Source organism: Camellia sinensis, chromosome 7 (genome assembly GCF_055761805.1).
Source record: "Camellia sinensis isolate YWXY chromosome 7, ASM5576180v1, whole genome shotgun sequence".
Lineage (NCBI taxonomy): Eukaryota > Viridiplantae > Streptophyta > Magnoliopsida > Ericales > Theaceae > Camellia > Camellia sinensis.
The window spans coordinates 171,770,222-171,797,201 of record NC_138967.1 but is presented as its reverse complement, the minus strand read 5'-3'; the positions used below and the strand labels follow the sequence as shown (position 1 = coordinate 171,797,201).

The 26,980-nt window shown below is 33.5% G+C and overlaps 2 protein-coding genes across 11 annotated transcripts; one reads left to right on the top strand and one right to left on the bottom strand.

The window, feature by feature from the left end:
• Nucleotides 1-1,256: 1,256 nt before the first annotated feature.
• On the top strand, nucleotides 1,257-3,870 carry ABCG10 (ABC-2 type transporter family protein). Its single transcript, XM_028195548.2, has one exon. The coding sequence runs from the start codon at nucleotides 1,757-1,759 to the stop codon at nucleotides 3,590-3,592; it is 1,836 nt and encodes a 611-aa protein (XP_028051349.1). The 5' UTR covers nucleotides 1,257-1,756; the 3' UTR covers nucleotides 3,593-3,870.
• Nucleotides 3,871-4,387: 517 nt separating this feature from the next.
• Nucleotides 4,388-12,701, bottom strand: LOC114256003 (cold-responsive protein kinase 1). 10 transcript variants are annotated; one of them, XM_028195549.2, is made up of 8 exons: nucleotides 12,481-12,701; nucleotides 9,364-9,487; nucleotides 7,883-7,998; nucleotides 7,567-7,777; nucleotides 7,245-7,482; nucleotides 6,188-6,338; nucleotides 5,065-5,438; nucleotides 4,388-4,983 (listed from the first exon to the last, which is right to left on the bottom strand). In XM_028195549.2, the coding sequence occupies exons 2-7, from the start codon at nucleotides 9,434-9,436 to the stop codon at nucleotides 5,076-5,078; spliced, it is 1,152 nt and encodes a 383-aa protein (XP_028051350.2). In that variant the 5' UTR covers nucleotides 9,437-9,487; nucleotides 12,481-12,701; the 3' UTR covers nucleotides 4,388-4,983; nucleotides 5,065-5,075. The 10 variants fall into 10 exon arrangements, with proteins under 10 accessions (XP_028051350.2, XP_028051353.2, XP_028051354.2 ...); XM_028195552.2 differs by having other exon boundaries at nucleotides 4,388-4,976; XM_028195553.2 differs by having other exon boundaries at nucleotides 7,883-7,989; nucleotides 12,481-12,656.
• Nucleotides 12,702-26,980: the final 14,279 nt, after the last annotated feature.

Sequence of the window (26,980 nt, the reverse complement as noted above, 5' to 3'; positions counted from 1 at the left end):
AAAAATGCATTTGTATCCTGTTCGCTCGAACCATTAAAACCGTTCATTATATGGTGGATTGGTTCGGGTCATTTGATTTTGACAAATCGGGTGGATACTTATCCACCCCTCCAACCCAAGAGTAAAAATTCAATATAATGGTGATATTCCTAATATGATATCATCAACGCATAATAAAACTATATGATATAGAAGGTAAACTTTAATTTTCTATATTGGGCTGGGCTTGAACAAGGAAGGGCAATGTCCAGTAGTTCAGTTCAAGGGAGAAATTTAGGTCTTTAGCTGGGATTGTAATGCCTCATGGGCTTACACTGATAAAGAGCACTTTCAAGGCGAATTCTATTTACACTCAAAAAAATTATTAAGTATATTTAATTAAAATTTTAATTTTTATTATATCTTAATGTAAATTTATTAATAAAGACAATACAGATTAAACTTTAAAATAATTTTTTTTTTCCTCATGTTACACCCTAATAACATATACCTATTCTTCATCTTTTTTTCTAAGTTTTAATTGTTTTCTCTTCTTTTTCTTCTTCACTCCAAAACTCTAAACCACTACATCAAAACTTACCATTATCATCAATATAATTGTTTCTTATCCTTGCGAATAGAAGAAAGTTTGAACAAAATCAAACAATGAATGAAAATAATAATAAAAACTATTTTTTGAAATAACTCATCAAAAAAGAGATAAGTATTTACATAAATATCAAAATATACTATTGTTAATGCTATTTGGGATGGTGCTTATTTGTTATTTGGGCATATTGTGCAGAGGCCTTTGCAAAGAACTGCTCTTTCCGCATAGTGCTCATGGTTTGGTCCGAATGGCGGGGTGTGGTGTTAGGTCATCTATTTAGTTTGAAAATGTCCCACCTGCTTTGGTGTCTCATGTGTTTGATGAAGCTTTATAGTTTGGCTTTCAGTTTAGACAATCAAAAAAATGAAAAAAATAAATAAAAATACAATTCTTGACTTTTGTATTTTTTTTTAAGTAAAAACAAATATTTAGTCTATTTAACGTTATTACTGTTCTAACTTTAGATCCGAACAAAATCAACATGTTCAGATCTGAAAGTACGAACCAAACAATATTGTTTGATATTGTAAGTCCAAACATAATGACTTTGTTTTTATTTGAATGTACCTTGAAAAATAATTTTAAAAAAAATTATAAAATGCACTAAGAATAATATAAAACTTATATTGAGAAATTGAGAATACTTAATAATTTTTAGTGTAAATAGAATCTCCCACTTTCAAGTTTCAAACCAATTAAAATAGTGAACTATTGACCAACATTCGATTACGAAATGATTCATAAGCAAAAAAATGCAGAGATGTAACTTGTAAGTTAGCGCAAGATGGGTGAGGCAACCAACACACAACCCTGCATGGGTCATCAGTCAACATTCAGCTCACCCAAAAGCAACCCTTTTTTATATTCATCATTTCTATTTTCTTGGAAACATTTTCCCACTCTCCAAACACCAAGAAAAATCCCTCATTGCTTCCTCCCACAAGAAAAAGCCAAGTCAAGCCCAAGGCTGAACTGTCGAAGCCTATTCATTACCACCACCCCTTGGCTAAATAGCTAACTTGTACAGAAACATCAAGTTTGGTAGTGTTAGCTCATCTTCTCATTTCCATCTTCTTTTTTTTCACCTCTCTCACATACCACTTTCTCTCTCACTATTAGACACACTTTTATCTCTCTTTCTTTCTCCCTCTCTCCATCTTTCTCGAGATGGAATTGCCGGTAAAGTTGCCTGTTTCGGGTGGCAAAAAACCTCCATACAAAATAGAAACCAAAAACTTGTCCTACACATTTTGCAGCCCATACAATGAATTCAATTGGGCTCTTCGGCGTTGCAAGACGGCGAAGAGGTCCCCTAGTTTCATATTAAAAGATGTGAATTTTGAAGCCAGGCCCGGGGAGATCACCGCCATTGTGGGTCCTAGTGGGGCTGGAAAAACAACACTGCTAGAAATTGTCGCGGGAAAGGTATCGTCGCCAAGTAAAGTGTCCGGTCAGGTACTCGTAAACCACGGTCCCATCGATGCAAAATGTTTTCAGAGAATTTCAGGCTATGTCACTCAAGAAGATGCTCTATTTCCTTTACTAACTGTTGAAGAAACACTAATGTATAGTGCTCTTTTGAGGCTACAGGGTGGGAAAACAGAGGCGGCGAGCAGGGTCAGAGTTCTGATGAATGATCTTGGATTGGATATGGTGGCGGGTTCACGGGTAGGTGAAGGGTCGAACCATGGTGTTTCGGGAGGGGAAAGGAGGCGGGTTTCAATTGGAGTTGAGTTAGTCCATGATCCTCCTGTTGTTTTTATTGATGAACCAACTTCAGGGTTGGATTCAAATTCAGCTCTTCAAGTTGTGACACTGCTCAAATCAATGGTTGTGAATCAAGGTAAAACCATTGTTGTAACAGTCCATCAACCTGGTTTTCGAATCCTCGAGCTGTTCAATAGAGTTGTTCTTCTTTCAAATGGGGTTGTGATTCACAATGGATCAATAAAACTTCTTGAAGATACACTAAACATTGTCGGCTATCGTGTGCCTAAACACATCAACGTGCTCGAATTTGCCATTGATGTCACAGGGAAAATGATCATACAAACAGAAATTCTCAACAGCCAATTATTTCTCAATGATCACGAAGAAGCTAGAGAAAAAGAACACAAAGACGACATCAAACAAAACCTCCTGTCCTACCCGAACTCTCGGTTTGAAGAAGTTTTCATACTCGGAGAAAGATTCTGCAAAAATGTATTTAGGACCAAACAACTTTTCGCCACCAGAGTGATTCAAGCCGTGGTGGCTGGATTAGTACTCGGGACCATATTCTTGAATGTTGGCAACAATCAAGACCATGTCGATTTACAAACCCGAATTGGGTTTTTTGCGTTCAGCCTCACTTTCTTGCTCTCCTCGACAACCGAAGGCCTGCCGATATTCCTGCAAGAGAGACGAATTCTAATGAGAGAGACATCAAGGGGGGCATACAGAGTATCTTCTTATATCATAGCAAACACCCTAGTGTTCCTCCCTTTTCTCCTCATGGTTGGTCTTCTCTACAGCACCACAGTTTACTGGCTCGTGGGTTTAAGGCGGGAAATCGATGCTTTTCTCTACTTTTCTCTGCTGGTTTGGATGGTTGTCTTGATGTCAAACTCTTTCACAGCATGTTTCAGTGCTTTGGTGCCAAATTTCATCATGGGGAACTCGGTGATCGCTGGGTTGATGGGATCTTTTTTTCTGTTTTCCGGGTATTTCATATCGAAGGAAAACATACCTAATTACTGGATTTTCATGCACTATTTGAGTCTTTTCAAGTACCCATTTGAGTGTTTTATGATCAATGAGTATGGAGGAGAGGAAGGAAGAAGAAGATGTGTGCAGAGTGCAAATGGCGTCTGTCAGTTATATGCAGATGGTTTCTTACGACAGCAGGGTGTGAAGGAGTCACAGAAATGGAGCAATTTAGGTGTCATGTTGGGTTTCATCTTAGGTTACAGAGTGTTCTGTTTTCTGATTTTGTGGTACAGATGTTGCAGAACTGGAAAATAGATGGTTTTGTGTTGTTTTTGTTTTTTTGTTTTTGATTGGACAAGCTACATGATTAAAAGCAATGCCCAATTAGTACACATTAATGTGTGTTTAGTACACAATAATGTGTGCTTGGAAAAGGAAAGATTGGACAAGCTTTATGATTATTTAGAAAAATTTAGAAATTGTTTATTCATGTTGTGTGTAAGATGACTTCAATCAGTTTATGCTCCATTTTTTGGGTGCTTTGTTTCTGTTCTTTGCTTGGGATTATATTAAAACTTATTATTTTATTTTCAGTTTTGGAGGAAAGAGTTCTTGAAAATTCAGAAAACAACTTCCCATGTTTCTGGAAAAGATGTTTTGGTTGTGTTTTAGTTTTCTACTTTCGTTTCCCAGAAAAATTGTCTGGCAAACTTTTTCAGATTTTTTTTTAAACAACAAACTTTTTAAGAAATAACAAAAAATTATTTTCGATTTTTCTTTGCACACAAATGATACCAATGGTTGTCTTCAAACTTTTCATTGTTTTGTTTCAGGAAAGCAAGAAAAAAAAACAAAAAAACAAAAATGGACAAAACAAAACCAGAACCAAACAGTACAGGAATGAAACATACACTGCCCAAGATAAAGAAACAAGTTAAAAACATAGGTACACCACATAACATAACCTGAAATGCAGTGAGACAAAAAAACAATATGTTGAACTTGTGTCTACTTCCAAGAAAACAAACTACTGTCAATGTCAAACCTTTGGTCTTTTAGGGTATGATGATACCATAAAAGATGCATACTGATATATGACTAGGAAAGGGGTAAATGCAAGAATTTTTTTTTTGATATTAATCGTAATTTCGCGTACGGTACTGCATCCAACATGATAGTTTTCACGGGTAGTAAATCAACGAACAATTACAATGAATTCAGACAGAAAAAGAAAAGGGTTTCACGGGTAGTAAATCAACCAACAATTACAATGAATTCAGACAGAAAAAGAAAAGAAAAGAAATGATACAAAAATTCCATTTCACCCAATATATACTGTTCCATGGTGCATCAATATCCAACTGCATGATGGCAAATATCTGTGTAAAAACTCATTTGATCTTTAACATCTGATATAATTTAATGGTGATTCTGGAACAGTCGATCCTAGTAGATTATAACTTTGTACATCCAGATCCAGAGAGTATTTGGACAACTACGGACAATGAATTTGAATTGCTCCTTTCTACTTATGCCAACTCCGTCAAGTTAAAATAAACCACTCTGGAGAATGGAGGAAGGCACAACCATGAATGTTCGGAAAAAGAGCGAGAGGAACTCATCTCATGAAATTCTTTGATCTCATACAACCAATGGCTGCAGCGAAGCCCCCCATTCCAGATGATATATATGCAATACCCTAGTCTCTGTGAAAATGCAGAGAAACTATTCACTTTTGACGGACCATGGAAATGAAAACTTACAAGCATGAATGGGACATCTCTTACCATGTGCCAAGTCAATTACTTCTTTCATCTATTGCTGTGAAAGTCATGGTGGCATATGAAGTGCTCGTCTCTGATGATGATGAGTTATCATGCTTTTTGGAGTCAGCAGACAATGTATCTGTGGTATCCTTTTGCATTTTGAGCCCCATTAACTCAGAGATTAGACCTGGTTTTAATATCTCTTTGTCATCAACATCCATCTCACCTGTTAGCATCTTCACCACTTTGGACATGGATGGCCGGAGCTTTGGGAAGCCTTGGGTGCAAAGAAGACCAATCTTCAAGAATTTGCAAGCCTCATCGATATCAAGGTCTTCTTCCAATGAGGTGTCCACCAACCTTGCCACCTCGCCCTTCTCGTACAGTTTCCATACCTGCAAGATGTTTATGCAATTTAGTAAAGTTTTCAGACAAATTAACGCTGTGTTTGTTTTAGTAGAAAACGCATTATACATATTTGGTTGTGAGTGCTAGAGATTGTGATAGTGATAGTGTTGGTGTGGTGCTGGTGGCGGCGGCGGCGGTAGAGTGGCAGCAGTAGTGATGGTGGTAGATGGTAAGAATTTAGTCAGAAGACCATTTTCCACCTTTCAAAAATTAAAAAATGTTTTTTACCTTTGAAGAAAAATTCTGTCCAAATAAGCTTGTTTTCCATTGACCACGATAAATGTTTCCGGCTGACTTATGTTTTTCGTTGTACCAAACGCTATTAAAAAAAATTCTAAAAAACAAAGCATTAAAAAAATAAATTACAGTTGCAGACCACAGTGAAGGAAGTATCCTTCTAATATCCATCCGAGTACAGAATGCAATTAGCTAGGAGAGAGTGAAGATTTCGTCATATCAATAGAGATTCCAGCCATTTTTTCCTAGGAAAGTGACTAATTAATTCTCTTTTTTCTTTCTTTTTTTTTTAGATAGGGGAATGCAATTAGCCTTTTTTTTATTAAAAAAAAAAAAGACTAATTATTATCCATCCAAGTAAAGAATGCATTTTTTTTAAATGGCTAGAGTCTCTAATTAACCTCTGATCTATAGTGCATCACGTTAATACCTAAGTGAAAGATACAATAAAATCTAGAGGTCCGCCATTAAAAAAAATGTGAATTCAAACTCTCCATACCCTTTCAAGAAGATATTGCTCTTCAGCACATAACCGCTTGTTTGTGTTGCACCTTCCACTAACAATTTCCAAGAGGAGAACACCGAAACTGTAAATGTCAGCTTTCCTTGTCAATTGGCCTCGTATTGCATACTCCGGGGCCAAGTAACCTCTACATGAAACAAATGAAATACCAATTATGTATTGTCAACCATCAAAAAATGTCTTGAGAAAGCCATAATGTATCGAGTGTTTTAATTGCAAAATATGACAGGCTACACAACACCTTTGAAAATTAAACCTTAAACTGACGAGCATGTATTAATCAGTTTGAAAATGAATGAGTCTGTCCCTTCCCTAGTCTTGTTTTTGCCAAGCCTGATTCTTTATGGTATGGACGTCTTTGATTGAATGGAGACAGATATATAGAAAGTGTGAAGTGAGGGTTCTTTCTAGGTAGCCAGTCTTTTCTTAACTCAACCCCAGAAATGCCCAAAGACTCCCACGCATTTCTTGGTCGGACCAACCTAACCGGTGATTTCCGACCAGTATCATAATCTAAGGTACAGCCATAACTATATGTAACTTAAGATAAATATACAAACTTAAATAAAGATGACTATAAGTTGGGAAAGTGACCAACACGGAGATGGTTAAGATAACCCAATTAGTTCAATTCTTCAAGTCATATACCTCTATATGGAACAATTAAGCTATGTTTGGATTATAGATTAGTGGAGAAAATAATGGAGATAAGGAAAAGGAAAAGAAAAGGAGATAATAAAGTGAAGAAGCTAAATTTATATCTTGGTTTCTTTCCCTATTATTTTCCTTTCCCTTGGTAAAATCTTTCAGACTTGGCTCACCCTGCCTTCATTCCATGAACCATTGAGATGCTATTAAATCTATCTGAACACCACTTCACAAAAATGCTTTTGAAACCATTACAGCAATCAGCACGATTTAAGTTGGATTCTCACAATCAAATGAAACATGAAAAATCATACCACTCATGCTGAAAGTTTAGTAAAATTAGTTTCATGACTGAAAATAGTAGAATTGGAATTTATGAACTCACAATGTTCCAGCAACACGTGTGCTAATATGAGTTAGGCTGGGTGCAAAAAGCTTTGCTAGACCAAAATCTGAGATCTTTGGTGTGAGGTCTTTGTCAAGGAGAACATTGCTTGCTTTAATGTCTCTATGAACAATATGCGGTTGAACTTCCTCATGAAGGAATGCAAGGCCCCGTGCAACTCCAATGCAAATTTTTGTCCGCGTGTTCCAGTTAAACTGAATGCCACTGCGGCGTCCACCTAAAAGTGCATGTTAACGAATTCGTTATTTAGACAAAAAAATAATTATGCATCAATATGGGGGTGAAAAAAAAATTGATTTACCAAGAAGGGTTTGAGCCAAGCTATTATTTTCTAGATAGCCATACACCAAGATTCTATGGCTACCTTCCACGCAACAACCATGCAACTTAACCAAGTTTTCATGCTCTATATCTGATATCACAGTTATCTCTGTCAAAAATTCCCGCACCCCTTGCCTTGACTCGGCAGAAAGCACCTTTATAGCGGCCACAGTGCCATCTTTGAGACTTCCCTGACCATTAGAACATGGTTAGTTTAGTTGCATATAAAGTTAGTCAATAATCCCACAAAATAAATATATGGGTGTGAAAAAAAAAATCACAAAATATGCAGTTACCTTGTAGACAGAACCAAAACCACCCTCCCCAATTTTGTTAGTTGGTCTAAAATTCTCTGTGGCAATGCTCAATTCTTTGTAAGTGTATAGCTTAACATTCTGGACACCTGAAACCTCTGAGTCATATTGAACCTTGTTAGAAGCATTTACACACGGACAAAGTATATGGCAGTATCTGAGCTGCCAAGATATTATGGTATGTTTGTTTAGGCAGACATGGCCTTGAGATTGGATTAATAATCTAACAAAATACATAATTCCCCGTTTGGCTAAGCAAATTGGGATCCGGATTAATAGCCCACTTGGACATGATATCCCCATATAAGGGACTATTGAATCCCCCCGGGGGAATACAAAATAGAGGACTAAACCATCTCCAATCCTTCATCAGATTTTTCATAAAATTTAAATTTGATGAAAAACTGATAAAAAATGTGCTTCAATGTTGACATCAAACCAATACCAAATTTAGGATATCTCAGATCTTTCATCGATGCCTGAGCCTTTCATCAAATTACTATAGATAACTGTTAGCTTTACAGGTATGCATGAGCACCGGATGACCGGCCGGATGTCTGACCGGTTGTCCCCCCGGTCAACCACCTCCTTGAAAAATTTGTTTCGGCATTTTGGAAAATTTACACTAGCCGGTCGACCAGCCGAACATCTCCCCAATTGTCCTCCCAGTCGACCGGTGGTTTGATGAAATCCTAGATTACTCCATTGAAACACGCTATATCAGGTGAAGCTTTTACTCAAATTTGATGAAAAAAAAGAGCAAACATTGGAGATGCTTTAAGGAGAGGTTCGAATTATTAACTAAATTACAAAATTTATAGGATTTTGTCGGTCTCTCCCAATAATATTGGGTCAATCCAAACATGGGATATGATACACAACCCAAAGGGTAATAATCCCATGATTAACAGTCCTAAGAATTCTAATCCAGTATAATCCAGTCCGTCCGAACAATTATTGCCTATGTGTACATGAATAAATGTGTGCTTGTGCTCCAAAGAATGTGACAGGCAGCCAGACACATAAACTTGCTTCAAGTAGGGTTCTAGACTTTTTTTTACATAATGTTCCAAGATTCTGTTCTAGAACAATACATTCCAGCTCCATTTGGATAAGTGTATTTGAAATGAAGGGATTTGAGGCTAAGCTTTATAAAATTGTAGGAAGGTTAATTATTAGAAGTAGATTGATAGTTCTGAAGTAAAGGACGAGATATATAAGAGAGATGTATTTTGGATGTACAACTAGAATCATTCATGGAAGGATTTCAGACAACCATGTTGTCCAAGTTATTTAAGTCCATTGATCTAAAACTCTCAAATCTATTCTTGAAATCTAGATATTAAAAAAAGTAAATAAAAAAAAAATACTACATCGAATTAAAGGTCATAGTTATTGAATGAGTGATGCCAAATCCATAAATCCAAACGCAACCGCAGATTAAAGGATGTCTAGAAATTTACCTTCTTCAATGTCTATTGTTTGCTTTGATGGGGAGACTACCTTCTTTCTGAAACAGAAAGAAAAACAAGTCATGACACCGGTCTGTGTATGTCGTCAGTACCTAAGTTACATCAAAGCCCTTCCCTGCGAAATCAAACCATTAAACATGAGCATGTTATCACATGAATTCACAGATTAAGTGCAGATTAACCTTTCAAGAGATTTTATATTTTAAACTCCATTTAAAAAGAAATAAATAAATGAATTTCATTAGTTGCATAACAGTACCATAATACTAGTTGCTAAATAAAATAATAATAGTTATAACAACTTAACAAGTTGTATAGCAGGGTGCGGGGATGTCACCGGAAAATTCAAAGGTCCCGGAATCCTCGAATGTCCACCGGAAATTTCGAATCTTCTAGAAATAATAAGAGGCTTAGATTCTTCAACGGTTGCAACTTAAAAACACAATAGCAAAGAGATAATAAGAGATTGGGTGAAGAAGAAGGCAAAGCAGTTATAGAGAAAATAATGGCAAGGCTCTCCCATGGATCTCCCACTTTCACTTTCAAGGTAGATAATGGAGGAGGGAAATTAGTTTTTTCTCAAAAATTGTCTCTCCAAAATTCATCCCTTGTAAAGCTATGAGTGGATGCTATTTATAGGCACCTCATGATGTAGAATGGTGCCCATGTAGAAGGCACATGGGAAGTATTCTCTCTAACCACTTTGTCCGAGGAGATAATCTCTCTGAGGATGAGAAAAATCCTAAACCTCTCAGCAGACCCTTCTTCCTAGCTACGCCTAACCAATAATCCCCAATCATCCCAAAGGGTCAGGGGAATTGAAAAGCTCAGTCCACACTTCTCCTTAAAATCCATGTGTTAAAGAGAGGGAAACTAGGACCTTATAACCAGCACAGATGGGGCAACTCCAAGTGATGTAAGACACATTCCAACACACCCTCCTGAACCACAACAAACAATAGCCGGACAAACGGCACACCAATCACAGGCTCAACCAAGCTCTGATACTAAGTTGAAAAATCCAGCCCACACCTCTCTTTAAAATCCAGGTATTAAGCAGGAAAAAACTAGAGCCTTGTAACCAGCACAGATGGGGCAACTCCAGGCAATATGCGACACATTCCAACACACCCTCCTAGACCACAACATACAATAACCGGATAAACGACACACCAATCATAGGCCCAACCAAGCTCTGGTACCAAATTGAAAAATCCAACCCATACTTCTTCTTAAAACCCAAGTGTTAAGGAGAGGGAAACTAGAGCCTTATAACCAGCACAGATGGGGCAACTTCAGGCGATATAGGACACATTCCAACAAGGTGTAGTTCCAGAGGATGCCCTGCCGCAAATATTGTCGAGTCTCAGGGACCCCCTAGAATAGATCGTGCCACCTCGACTTGGGTATAGGCTAGGTTAACCGAAGAGTGAATTTATCTCCACTCATCGTCCTCGGGGATCGGGTGTTCGGACTTCGACACGCTCATGGTTCTGATGTGTAAATCTCGGAAAGCTTCGAGTCCGCAAGTGTTATGGGACTCATTAACAAAGGGACTTCTAGATTGTGTTTGAATCCGTTCGAAGCCAAACGCTTCAGATCTCTAGGTTCGTGGATCCAAACCTTTTCGAGCTCGAGCTCAAATAGATCTCCATGTTCATGGATTCGAACCCTTTCGAGATTAGAGCTATCTGGCCCATTCAATGATGATATCTCTGGGCCCACTAATTTTATGCTTTCTGACTGAGCTCCAATGGGGCTTAATCAATTAGATAGGCTCGAGTTAACCCCTCTTACACAAGTTAATATATTATAATTATTGGCTTGCAAATACTGTTGTCAATTTATTGCGTTTGCCTAAGCCACTCAACTTTTATTTGTCTGCTACAATAAAGAACTTAAGAAATGATTATTCATGATATTGCATTAAAAATTCTACAAGGCTTCCCTTGTATTTACCATAACAACATGATTATTCTCTATTAAATTATATTCACATGTAGAAATTACTATCTTTTCTTTTATCCCAAAGAATTGTATAGATCATTGTGCGAGAATGTACAGGTCCCTAAACAAGCAAAAAGAAAACAATATAGATTGGAAGTAGAGAATTGCATAAGAAAAAGGCAAAGGGACTTGTATAATCAACATGGAAAAAATGTCGTTGAGGGGAGAAAGAAAAACTTCACCAATTCCAGGTATATAAAATTCTGTTTCACTCAATAATATCAAGGCACAGTAACCAAGCACCAATTAAAAGTATTTCTCTTATAAGTTAGTAGCCAATTGCAGACAATAAAAGTTGTGAAAAAGTAAACTGTATTTACCTATATTTGTCATATTTGTCACTACAACTCAATTGAGGGATTACCACAGGTCCACCCCACCCCCCTTCCACAAAAAAGTGATTATGGAAAAATTAAGAACAAAGCATCTTATAGGGGGACATTAAGACAATATGTATGTATAACACATCCAAGGCACCCCAAGCCCAATCATTCATCTTTAACATATGAGATTTTAATAGAAAGGAAAATCAGTAATTATGATCCCCAAAAAAGGGTTAATTTACATGGAGAACATGGACATCTCCCTCAGCTATCACTGATTATGACTTTGCCATTTCAACTTCAAAACCAAACAATTAGATCCCTCACCTATGAAAAACCATGCAAATAACCCATTTTGAAAGAGGGAAATTGATGTGATTGTATAGTTGAGGGGATCAAATGTAAGATTTTGATGTTGAGAGGAGTAAAATGCTGATTGTTAAGGGAGTGTTAGTGCATGATAAAATAAAAAAGAAATTACAGAAATTTGTGAGTGGATAAAACTGTTCAAATTCATTGCAACCCTCCATAACAAAACAATGATGACAACAAGAACAATAAAAAAGAGAGCTAAAACAATAGCTCCTCTCCAATTATTGATCAAATTCAAACCTTTCTTTAATTGCACAAGGTGAGTTTTTTTAATTAACAATCACTAAAAAGCCATAAGAAGATGTGGGTAAAGCAAACCAATATGAAGAAACACACCTTTAACAGGATCTAAGCTTGAAAAGCAACAGATATGAAGAAAACCCAGATAAGAATAATAAATACTCACCTCTTGTGTGCTATAAGTGCAGTAGAAGACGTGTGTAGAGAGAAAAATGGAATGGTCCATTGTTGACTAGAAGATAGTAGTTGGGAATGATAATAATAATAATAATAAAAGCAGAGTTGAAGGGATAGAAGAGTTGTCAAATTAGAACTAGGAAGACCAGGAGGAAGAAGTCCGATGAAAGAAAAGCGGAATAATGAAAATGAAAAATTATAGTACACAGTGAAAAAAAATTATAAGAGTAAATTATAAATATTTTTTTTAAATTTAATTAAAATACCAATCGTTTTTTTTAAATTTTAGAAATTATATTTCATTCTTTGAAATTTTTAATTTTATAATAAATTGTTTCTTTTATTAATAAATTATTAATTCAATTAACAGTTTTCAATAATATTAAAAATATGTTTTAATTAATAATTTAAATAATTTTATTATTGTATAAGAGAATAATTATGAATTTTATTTTTGTAATTAATTCTGTTAAATAAAAAATTTTGACAAGAAATATTTATAATTTTTCAAATCATATAAAATAATCTATACTTTAAATAAATCTTAAGACCTCTACTCATAATTTTTCCGAATTATAAAAATGTGTGAGATGAAAATAATTTTGTGATAGGTGCAATTGAAATGTTGTCGTGGGGTACCCCTTTTATGTTTGCGGAAAAGAAAAGTTTAGGAGTATTCTTATTTAATTCTAAAAGTTAATATATTAAGAAATAATTAATTAATAATTAAAATTTAATTATTAATTAATTATCTTTTAAATACTGGGTGACTTTTATATTATTTTTCAAAATTTAATTCCCCTAATGAGAATGATGGCTACAACTAGGGGTGAGCAGCGGATATACCGATCCGCCAAAACCGACGGAACCGAACCGATCCGCCGCATTTTGAACGGATGCGTGATGACGAGCGGACGGTTGCGGATTGATTTTCTCCAATCCGCCAATTTGGCGGACGGATGGCGGATTTGAACTTCCTTTGGCCGCAATCGAACCGCCAAACCGCGAGCACCCTTAGTAATTTATAAGACTTTGTGTTTTTAATTTGTTTAAATATTTTGTTTGTGTTTTCAATTGAAAAAGAGTTCAAATATTCTGTTGAAAAAAAGTTTTCAACTTGGATATCATTTTTTAATTGAAAAAAATAAACATATTATTTATCTATATTTTTTGGTTTTTAAATCTAACTTTAAAAGTAATAAGTAGAAAATATAACATATGCTAGTTGGTTTTTGTTTTCAAAAACATATATAAATGTAATAATACAGAGACATACAATCTCTACTATTGTTCTGCTCATAGTTTTGATGATTTGAATTGTTTTTATATTTTAAGAACCACAGATTGTAATATTTTATGTGGATGAGGCATGCAGTGATTGTGATATTCTAAAGTTTCGAACTTTCTTTCTTTGGATGATACATGCAGTAATTGTAATACTTTTTTGAGTCATTGACTGTAATACTTTCTTTTCTTTTTTTTTGAGGAAGTGCACAAGTTGAATTATGTTGAAAATTTATAAAATTTCAAACCGCTAAACCGATTCGCATCCATCCGCCAAACCGCCAATCCGCTCAATCCACATCTGTCGGATTGGCGGACGGATGCGGATTGATTTTCTCCAATCCGCTAATCTGGCGGACGGATGGCGGATTGGAGGTTTCGTGGCCGCAACCGACCCGCGCCCACCCCTAGCTACAACCGAGTAACGGTGGGTCCCACATTCCTACAGCTCAAACAACGATGGTAGGACGGCAAAAATTATTAACCGTGGGTCCCATATCCACTCTGAGTCACGGTGGGGAGTAGTTTTTGATTGGTCTTGGATATTACTGCGTACTACTCTAACGGTATTATGATCAGCAGAGCGAGTAGAATTTATAAATTTGTATTAAATAATTAAAAAATATTAAGAATATATGATCAAATTATATTTAAAATATAATTAGGGTTAGTTTGGGATGTTCTAAAAAAGTATACTTTTTGACTTATTGACTTATATGGGTTGAATTTGGGTTGGGTTTGATGTGATGTGTTAGAGAGGTGATGTGATTTAAATAAGATGATGTGACTTAAATAGAATAGTGACTTTTTGACTTTTTGTATTATTTAGGTTATGCCAAACTTGGCCTTAGTATGGATATGACCACCAATACCGTAAAAATTAGTATTGAAGATGAACAATTTGACGGTGATGACAGTAAAACTAAATTATAAAGTTATAAAAATGTAGGTAAATTTATTTATAACTCTTATCTTGAAAAATAGTGATTTATTTAAAAAAAAATTATAGACCAATTAATTCGTTAATTTTAAAAAAATAGATTTAATATATTATTTAAAAATTAAATTTATGATTATATCCTTATTTCTATTATATTTTCTTGTTCCTTTTTTTTTTTTTTCTTTTGTGCTAGAAAATGTACACAATTTATGAAAATCAAATCTTGAATGAATTTTTATATAAGAATCTTTATTATTTGGAAAATATTTTAAAAGGAATATAAAAATGACTTAAAATATGAGATTTTTCAAACATTTATAAAAACTCATTAATAAGTTTTGCACAAATGTACAATTTCAAAGTGTAACACTCAAAAAAAATTCTGAGTATATTTTTTTCCAAATGTAACACTCCACAAATACTCCTTAGTGTAACACTTTATGTAACACATAAAAAAAATCATCAGTGTACTTTTTTCAAACATAATACTTTAATATAACATTCTCAAAAAAAAGATGTGAGATTTTTTAAATCATTTCAAAAGGAGTACAAAAATTTCTTAGTAAGTTTTAAGCAAATGTATAATTTTAAACTGTGAGTATTACGTTTAGAAAAAATGCACTAAGGAATTTTTTGTGTGTTACATTAGAGTGTGTTATATTGGAGTGCTACATTTAGGATTACATTGATTGGAGTATTATGTTTGGGAAGAATATACTAAGGAGTTTTTTTTTTTTTTTTGTATGTTATATTGGAGTGTTACGTTTGAAAAAAGTACGCTAAGAATTTTTTTTATATATTATATTGAATACTACGTTTAAGAAAAATACATTAAGATTTTTTTTTTTGTATATTATATTGGAATACTACGTTTAAGAAAAATACACTAAGAATTTTTTTTTAAGTGTTATATTATTATGTTTGGAAAAAGTATACCAAATTTTTTTTTTAGTATGTTACATTGGAGTGTTATATTAGAGTATTACAATTTTTTTTTTCCATAATGTGAGATTTGTTTTAGAAGGAGAGAAAATTTAAAATTTCTATAGTGCAGATTCTCCAAATGTATAATTTTATATTTAGAAAAACTCACTTTTATTCTTAAAAAAATTAAACTTAAACTTGTAAGCCTCCGTTTGGGAAGTGGGTTGGCTTTTTGGCTTTTTTGGTTATTTTAGCCTGGGCTAAAAAGTTTGGTTTGGGAAGGGCTTTTTGGCTTTTTGGCTTTTTGGCTTTTTTTTGTGAGAGAAGAGTGTAATGATTATGGGTTGGATGTGATGTTTTGTTTGTTGTGACTAAAATAGCCTGTTTTGTCTTTTGTGGCTATTTTAGCCCCAACCCACTTGCCAAACACCATCATTTTGTATAATTTTTACTTTAATGAGACATTCGGGTTTATAAGAAAAAAAAAAATGAAAGACTAAACAGTTCACAAGATCATATTTTGAGATTTATTAGCGTTGCACCCAAAATGTAAATTAATTTATTTATTCAAGTATATAATTTTTTTCATTGTTTTGTAAAAAAAAATTGGATTGTTACACTGTATTGTTATTTTTTTAAAATTAAATCAAAGAAATATTTTATTTAAGAAAATAGGATTATAAACTTGATGATTAAATTTAACATGTAAAATGAATTTGTAAAAATTAAAAGTTGAGAGATTTGAAAAAACAAAATTGAATTTAGGATATAATTGCTCATGTACCTAACATAGAAATATTTTAGAAAAACTCAAAATATATACACATTTAGTTATTAACTTTGTAATACACTTTCGGTTACTATTTTTGTGTCATTAGTTATGACTTTTTATATTATTAGTTATAATCCATTATGATATTGGTTATGATTCAATAATTATTTGGTTTTATCTCATGTAATGTTTGGTTATAACTCAATTTTTTTTGGAATGATTTATATGTCATTTGTGATAATTAAATTCACAAATGATATAACTTACATATAATACCGCATTACTCAACAAGAAGAGATACTTATTTTACAATAGCTTAGACTTTTTAATTAAAATAATAAAAAAGATAAAAATAAAGCACACCTCGAAAGTGAATGTTTGATATTGCCCTGTTTAGAAATTTGGTTATTTTTGTTATTTATTTATTTGTTTTTGATTATTTGACTATTTTAACTTGATTAAAAAAGTTATATTTGGGATAAAAATTGATTTTTTTTAATAGTTGATTTGATGGTTGTGAGAAAAAAAAATGAAATAATTATGATTTGAATATAATATTTTATCTTATTAACTATTTTAATTTATTTTATTTTTATTAACTATTTTAACTAAAATAGCCACAAATCCAATTACCCAAACAGCCCCATTAGCCTTTTTTTGTCAAAAAAAAAAAAAAAAAAAAAAAAAACTTTACACTCTTACCTTCCACTCAATTAGACGAACTGGAATTTTTTTTTTTTTTTTTTTTTTTTTGATTGAAAACTTTTTTGCACTTCCTAAGATTCATCAACATAAGATGAATTTGAAAGATAAAACTTTTTGACATAATTTTGGGGAAAAAAAAATCACTCAAGACAAAGAAGGGTTACAATTACCGGATAAATTTATTTATTTTTCCGTGAATATTATACACCGAGAATATTATAAAATAAATAGTTAAGATTATTGAAACGGAATCCTTGATGGGTCTTACAAAGCCCTCAAACTCTTTTAAATTGAGATACAAACTTGAGAGAAACTTGACAAATTTTATTATACTTTAATTTATGACGATTATAAGTAGAAAATTTATTATTTAGTCATTGATAAACAATTTATTGGACAATACTCAATGCAATTATTACAAAATATATAATGTTATTAATAAAAGATTTTTTTCACAAAATAAGATATATGTAAGATAAAATATATATCACACATGTAATAATTCTGACATGTAAAACTTATTCTATCTATGAATCTTAAAAAAAAAAAAAAAAAAACCTTATTCTATCTCACATTTTATTATATTATGTAAAAATTCGCTTATGAGACTCATCTACACTTAGATTTATCCTTTCATAAAATATAAAATTATACACATCAATTATTGATATAAACACGTGCATCGGGAAGTAGGAGATGAAATGGGTAATGCGATGGCATTCATTGACCACAATTCAATGGTAGGATAAGAAAGTCAAACACAAAGAATACATAAGTCTGTTTGGTAGAACTGTAAGAAAGTGCTTATAACTTATATCTTAACAGTTTATAACTTTTAACTATGAACATAAGCTGATTTCTGACTTATAAATTAAGCTTCTCCTACCCCATTCAAAGAATAAGCTGATTTCTGACTTACAAAAAGCTATAAGCTGCATTGTTAAGCTAAACCAAATACATCAAAATAGTTTAAATTAAGCTGAAAGCTGAAATAAGCTGAAAAAAAACTGTACCAAACAGGGCCATAGAAAGAAAGAAATTTTATACTTTTTATTATTTTTTAGACCAAGGAGTTTGTTTCTTTTCAACTTACTAGTTGGCCCCACAAGCAGTTTCAATATAAATATTTTTAAAATTATGTTTGATTTATAAATTTAAAAAGTGAAATGTAGGTATATTTTATATTTAATTTGTCTACTTTCTATTTTTCTCTTTGTGAATTTCTTTTCAAATTAATAGAAATATGAATGTAATTATGTGTCATATCAGATGTAAATATATCTTCATATTTGTAATAAAAAAATATTTTTTTGATAACCAAGTCGACAAAACTATAGAGAAGAGCACTATATTCATTTACTAATAGAAAAATAATTCATCTATGTAATTTATCTAAATAACTTGGCAAGTAAAATTTAAAAATTTACATTCAAATATTCGTTCAAACTTTCCTTATATGTATTTTGGAAAGAAATTATATAGTTATAACACTGTTATTAATAATAAGAAATTGTATTCCTTATAACATTGTTATATGTATACATCTTATAACATAAATTTAACTAAAAAAATATATATGTTCATTATATCACTCTATACAATAGCTTGTTTTCATAACATTATACATTATAGTAGATATGTACAACGGAGATTTGTTTACAAAGGATAAGAAGAAGAAGAAGTACCCTATGTTAGTGTGATTATATATAATGTGTATAGATACATCCTTGTCTTTCTTGATGTACAATATTTTTAATTTTGTGTGGTAAAGTCTTGTCATCGAATTTGAAGTTTCCATACTTTCCTTTGACGTGGTTGCATAATACATTTGCTGCAGAGTTACCTTCTCTATGAATGAATGCGATTTTACAATCTTTGAAATTATGTCTTCTTCTTCGAATGTTGCCTATAAGTTTCCATACGATGCTGCAATAATCTCTTTATGTATTGTGTAAAATTGTTTCGATTAAGAATTTTGCATCACCTTCTGTCCATATCTTTGAACATTCTTTTTCTCCTGCAATTTGTAATCCACACAAACATATCCACACAAAAAGGGCAAAGATTAGTAGGCAAACAACTTTGAATTGAATGGAAAAAAAAAAAAAAAGAAGAAAAAGAGATTAAAAAAAAAAGTAATTAACGAAAGAGGAATCAATAAAAAAAGCAAGCATGAACAACAATGCCTTACTTCCTAGTTCATATGATTACCAAGTTATGCACATACACAATTAGGGGTAGTCTGAATGATCAATCAATAGACTTAGTTCAAAACTACCTAGAATGAAACACCCAAAGGATCTGCTACGTTATACATGTTGAGAACGGAAAGCATGCAAATCATGAGAAAATGTAATCTTGGAATTATTGTATTGGGAAATCTTTCATTGGTTGTCCCAGCTCATAAAAAAGGTGTAAAAGACAATTCGGAAACAAATGGAGCATGACACGAAGCACGATACACAACTACCTTGCAAATACCTTGACATCTACAAACAAAAAATTTGCAAAAGCGTAACAACAAATATTGAAAAGGAATTGATTTCAAACCATTTGCAACTCCAAAACTAATCACACTGACTGTGTGTCATGCTTAATTGATTCATGCATATAATAGTAAAAAGTTCTGTCAAGACAACATGGAATAAATTACTATCATAACATTGATAGCATTTACCAAACCTTCAGTTTCTCAATGATTTTCTAGTGAAATACATGGAAAGATACCATCTCATCTTCAATTAAAGAATGTTTTTACTAATAATAAAAAAATAAATAAAAATCAACAATTGAATCGATCCATTTGAAAATACAATGAAATCAAATTTTCTTTTTCTTTTTCTTTTCTTTTTCCCTAATTGACTAACAGAGACCAAATCAAGGCTTTCAACTTAGATAATGAAAGGTAAAGAAAGCCTCTCTTACAGCTATGTGACAGTTTTCATGAAAGTGGATACATTGGAGATGTTCAATAACCCAAGTCGTAGATTTATCACCAGCCTAACATTGGCATTCTAGGAGATAAAAGTAAAGAGATGGTTAAAGAATTATATTATTCAGCAAAAACCAGCATAACTCTGTAGCCATTACAATTTTTTTATCTTCTGGCATGTGTAGGTCAGTGTTTAATCTCTCACTCTAGTTTGGATCCTTCAATCAAATTCAACACAAACTCATCCCACTATATGTCTATATAACTAATTTAGTAAATAGATAATGAACACCCAACTTTATGTCTATATGAGTATAGATATCAAATTGAATGCATGGCTGACAAATATTTGTTAATTACAATTTTTACCTAACATTGTCTTTGCAATTTCTAAGGTAAAAATATATATATATATATATTGTGAATTGGACTAAAATAGATTACAAATTTTTTTATGAAGTAATAAAAAATTGAAAAAGAGAGTTATTCAGAATTAAAAACTTCCCTGATGGTTATTTTTCTTCATGGTTTTCATGGTAACCAAAGTAATAATGATTTTCTTAACAATTTCTTCCCCTTTTCCTTGTCAAATCCATGAGTAGAACTACTAAATTGAATCAACATCCCAAATTTCATACATCCTACATCTAAGAATTGAAAACACAAAAGAATAGAAAAAGAAAGGGTTAATTACGCTAATAGTCCCTATAGTTTAGGGTTTGTGTCACTTTAGTCTCTGACTTTTCAATTGTGACACATTTGACCCTGAATTTTGAATCTTGTTCCAAATAAGGACAATTGAAAATATCATTAGATTTTTCAAAGGTAAAATCGTCAATTTGATAAAATATAAACTAATTTGACAAAAATAAATGTCAAAAAATATTTTTAATTTTTTAAAAATTATTTTTATTTATCAATGATAAAATTATGTAAAATTAATAAAAATTACATGATTAATTTTTTAAAATTAATTTTACATGATCATCATCCAAACACATAATAAAATTAATTTGGTAAAAATAAATAAATAAATGTCTAAAAGATTTATTAATTTTACATAATTTTATTTTTAGTGGGTAGAAATAATTTTTAAAAATTCAAAAATATTTGTTTGGCATTTATTTTTGTCAAATTAGTTTATATTTCATCAAATTGACAATTTTACCCTTGAAAAATCTAATGATATCTTCAATTGTCCTTATTTGGAACAAAATTCAAGGTCAAATGTGTCACAATTGAAAAGTCAAGGACCAAAGTGACACATGCCCCAAACTGTAAGGACTATTTGTGTAATTTGCCCAAAAAGAAAAGAATAAAAAGGACATACCAAGAGGGAAAACTCCTCCAAAGCCACCAATCCCAGGTGCCATTTTTGCAATTCTCCTAACAAGTTTGGACCCAGCATCTATATCAACACCAGACACATAAACATTTAAATTAGATTAGATTTCCCTCAAATTCACAACTTTAGTATTATCATCAACAAGCATTGCTTGTGTTGCCAATATTATTCGATTTTGTTTCATGGACCTCCGACATAATTATATCCATCATTCTTAACAGGAAAAAAAATTTAGTGAATAACTGAACAATGTGTTTGACAATCAGACACAAACATCTAAATTACAATGGAGTGTTGATGTCCCTGTCTATTTTATCATGACTTGCAAATTATCAAAATCTAATCTTACATAATCACTATGAACAAATATACATTAAGGCCTGGTTTGGAGTGTTCCAAAAAATTTAAAAAGTTAAAAAGTTACAAAAAAACAAAAAAAAAACAAAACAGTTATCACTATTCACAAATTAAAAATATAAAAAAATTAATATCCATAATATTTTAATCAAATCAACTTTACATAGTTTTCGGGACTGACTTGACCCCTTTAGTACCATGACAGGGAAAAAAAACTTACATATATAAAATCACTAAGTTGGACGGTAATGTTGGGCCCGTGGAGGCCCCATCATAGGTCTTGTTTTGATAATCCGAACCGTTAATGTGTAGAACTCGTCCAGAACTATATGCTTGTAAAAAATCACGTTGATTGGATATTGTTAACTACATGATCAAATCAATGATCAAATCAGTTTTGTATAAAAAATGAATGGTGTTATAGTTAACAGTTGACAGAAAAACTAATACGATCAGATAGCTATCGATATTCAATCAATGTGACTTTTTATAAGCATGTAGTACTCGATGAGTTCTACACATTGAACGGTTCCGATTAGCAAAACGGGACCTATGGTGGGCCCCCATGGGCCGAACAACATCGTCCAATTCAAGTCCGAAAAAGAGGCAATCATTTTCCATCTCCTAACCAACCCATTACCCTACCCAACCTATATGCCTACTCCACTAACTTCTCCTACACACTTATTTATACAATTTTTTAATACATATTTTTTTGTAAAAAGTCAAAAAGTTAATCCAAACATCTATCTTTTTTTCCTCAACTTTTTAGTCCAAAAAAACAAAAAGTGCACTTATTTAGGACACCTCAAACAACCCTTAAATCAAACCAAAAATGTAAACCTATAACAGAGAGTCTATAACCCAAAACCCACTTTTTACATTACAACCCAGAGCTAATTTCATCAATTAACAAATATTCAACTATAATAGGGTATCAAAAACTTATATAAAGAACAATGCAAACAATGAAAAAAATTGATTACTTTTCTATGAAACTTGCCACATAAATAACGTAAGATAATCTGAAAATCACATTCTTTTACCATTCGAAGAGAGACAAATCACAAGCTATTAGAAAGAGGACTCACAGAAAACATAGAACCCTAATCTTATGAAACCCTATTTTCAATATTTTGAGTGGATTTCAATGCCAGTAGCTACCATATTGGGTTTCATAGTGTTCATCTTCATCATTAGAGATATTCCAGTCAAGGGAAACAAATGGAAAAACCTTGTTGCTATTTTATATAAATTGGTTATCAGTTAAGTATATTATCGAACAAATGGTGTGCGTAATTGGGCTACATACTAACAAACACGAATAAAAGAGATATAAACACTTACGTAAAAGATTAAGAATTGTGAGACTGTAAGACCAGAATTTTACATACCAAATTGTCCGGTTTCGCAGCGCAGCTGTGAGCAACATAAAAATACAAAAGGAAACAAACTTAGAATTCACAATGGAACAGAGAGAGGTACAAAACACACACAGTACATGGCTCAAAAAGGAACTTACGTATTGCGTTGTCTAGTTTTGTTTACATGTTGGTGAAATGGAAACTGAACACAACATTAAGCTTTCGCCTTTTTTTATATATGGTTATAGATAGATATAGAGATGGGAGCCCTCCTGCGTATTGTGGAAGCTACCAACACCGAACCACCGCTTCCATTTGTAGTGTGTGGGTGATTTTCTGACCACACTGCCCGCTTAGTAACCAGCTGGAGAGCACCGGCAGAATAGATGGCACCTGACTGACCTGCAACAGAAAGAGAAGATTCCGACAGTGGTTCATCCACCCGGGGGCACTCCGACGATCAAGTCAGTATATCTCTCAAAGATAAATCAAGAGCTAAACTCACAACCTTGAGTATCAAAAGCATACCTTAGACCCATGGGGGTGCCTCTCTTTTATAGCCAACATAAACCTAGTCCCAATAGAAGCCCAACTTCTATGGACTCAGGATTACTTCTAATCTTGGACTCCCAGTAAGATTAGGATAAACTCTCTAAGAGTCTTATCTTTACCCAAACTGAAGTCTTCTCCCAATCTAGGACTCTTGTCCATATCTAGGTTGAGTTCCCTCTTTATTCTAGGACTCTTGTCCTTTATCCGCTTATCTCGGATTCCGATATCTTCGGAGATAACTTCGGCCTTGCCGAGATAACCTCGGCGTCACGACCAGGACACGTGGTACCTCGGCCGACACGTCGGCGTCACCTTGCCACGTGTTGGTACTCAGAAAATATATCCCCACAACTGCCCCTAGGTTCTATTACCTCGGCATTCTGAGGTGATGGAACCTACACTGTTCGTTCATCTGTGCCCCTCTGTCCGAGATCGAACTCGCCGATCTCAAAGTTCCCTGGACTTTACTTTCCACTTCTGTCAAGTATCAAGATTCATGCCTTCCAAGCTGCTTCAAATCGCACCTCCTAGCCGAGGTTCTAGTTCCATTAATTCGTAAACTCCAAGAGCTTTTGCAACTGCTCCACTCATACTCTCTGGTGAGTTCCCCATTTCCAGTCATCTATTTGACTCCGGCGATTTCATATCGGCGTTCATTTGGTAGGTTCATAAACTCTTTACTTGCTATTAAGCTCAATCTTTCACAACTCTTCTGAATCTGTTTACTTGCTATATGTTGCCTTCTATTTTCGTCTCTCTTCAAGTTTTGAATTGTTTGAATGCCTGGCACTGTTCTTGTCATATCCGCTTTTTGTTGCTAGTATCGTGTCTGGGTCATTACTTTCTTGTTCTTCACATACTTACTTAGTGCCTGTGCACTTGGCTTTATTCTTGAACTTTGTCGTCTTCTTGACTATTTTTCTCTTTTTTCATTCAATCCTCTGGCTTTTTCTCTTTCTAGATTTTTTGCTTAAATCTGTCATTGTTCCAAGCTTTCAAGCTTCTGCAACTGTCTTCGTTCCTCTTCTCCGGTGAAGCTTACGTCATTCTGTCATTGTCGTCAGACTTCGGCAATTCTCATTCCGGCTTCCTTCTTTCTGGTAAGCTACTGTTCCTCCTGATTTTATTTGTTGTTGCTTTCCAAGAATCTCTGCTTCATTGTTAATCACCATTGTTGTTTTACCCGTTGTTTCCAAATTATCTTCTTGAATACACACTGTTCACACATCTGTTGATTTCTGCCACTGTTCTTGGTTTTGACACACTTGTGCAATCTTTTTGTCTTGATTTCCTGATATTCTTGATTACGAATTACATTCTTGTTTCTGTTCTCTGTGTCTTTTTCCAGATTCTTGTTTTCAATTCTTGCCTTCAAACTCCGAGGTGCCAATCGCCGATAAGAGCCTTGATCAAACTCTTCGGGAGATCGATGCTGAGCTCGAGGCCGAGAAGGCTGCTGAGAAGTCTTCCCAACTGTCTTCTATATCCTGCCATTGATGCCGAGTAGTTTTGTTTCCTTCTTGAAATTGTTGCCGAGATAATGGTAGAGAAGCTCTCCCAACTGACTGCCAATATTGAACCACCGTCAACCATTGTAGTAGATTAGTCCGACATTCTTATCCTAGTCCTTAGTTCTTAGGGTTTTCATCTTTGTACTTTTGTTTTCTTTACATATGCAACCTTTTTTGCTTCTGAAAAATATCTGTTGTTGGTCGATGTTAACATTCCTTGCTCCTTGATTATCACTCCTTCTTCCACTGTATTTGATAGCCATGTCGGGTAATTGACTTCTTGAATGGCCCTGTTCTTCCAAAAGTCTGTCTACTTCTTCCTCTACTGTTTCGACGTGCATCAACGTCGGTCCTCTTGCTCATTGGATTACAGGTTTGGCCGACCTGTCAACGTTCAGTTGGTGGCAAGTGACCTCGGGGTCAATGCCAGGCATTTCGTAAGGTGTCCAAGCAAATACCTCAATGCTTGCTTTAAAAAAAGCTTCAATTCCCTTTCTTCTTTTTCGGCTAAGCCTGAGCCGAGAAGAAAGAAGCGTTCTTCATCCCCCTCCTGGACGAGGATTTTCCTCAGTGCCTCTTCACTTTTCTCGGCTGGCTCCTTGCCGACATCATCTAGGACCTCTATGTTCTCGTTTTCAATCTTTGCCTTCTCTGGTTCTCGAATGCTGCAGGTGGATTTTATTGCTGCCATGAAGCAATTCTATGCCTGCAGTTGATCCCCTCTGACTTCTTCAATCCCATGTTATGTTCGGAACCGCGGTAATTGGTGCAATGTTGAGGGAACTGCCCCCATTGCATGCAACCATGGCCTTCCCAAGACGATATTGTATGGCGAGGACATGTCAATTACCATGAATTCTGTCTTGATCTTCTTCTAACTGCTCTCGCATGATTCTATACTTAGAATATTTTGCATGTCTTATGTACTTTTCCTTCTTTGTGCAAACTTCTCGGGGTGACACACCTCGGTTATACCACCTGACATTTTACTTCGGCAAGTACTTGTCCTGTAAATTGCTTATAAATTTCAACAAGGATAAACATATACTAGTTTAATCTCAACTTCGTAAACTTTTTTTAAGTTATAACAAGTGCTAAACAATGATCTACTTGTAAATTGCTACAAATTTCCACAAGTGTTAAACAATATATATCGGCTTAACTTCAACTTGTAAATTGCTACAAATTTCAACAAGTGAAGGTAAACAATTATCTCGGCTTAATTTCAACTTGTAAATTGCTACAAATTTCAACAAGCGTTAAACATTACTTTGGTTTAACTTCAACTTGTAAATTGCTACAAATTTCAACAAGTGAAGATAAACAATTATCTCGGCTTAACTTCAACTTGTAAATTGCTACAAATTTCAACAAGTGAAGGTAAACAATTATCTTGGCTTAACTTCAACTTGTAAATTGCTACAAATTTCAACAAGCGTTAAGCATTACTTCGGTATAACTTCAACTTGTAAATTGCTACAAATTTCAACAAGCATTAAACATTACTTCGGTTTAACTTCAACTTGTAAATTGTTACAAATTTCAACAAGTGAAGATAAACAATTATCTCGGCTTAACTTCAACTTGTAAATTGTTACAAATTTCAACAAGTGAAGGTAAACAATTATCTTGGCTTAACTTCAACTTGTAAATTGCTACAAATTTCAACAAGCGTTAAGCATTACTTCGGCTTAACTTCAACTTGAAAATTGCTACAAATTTCAACAAGTGTTAAGCATTACTTCGGTTTAACTTCAACTTGTAAATTGTTACAAATTTCAACAAGTGAAGATAAACAATTAT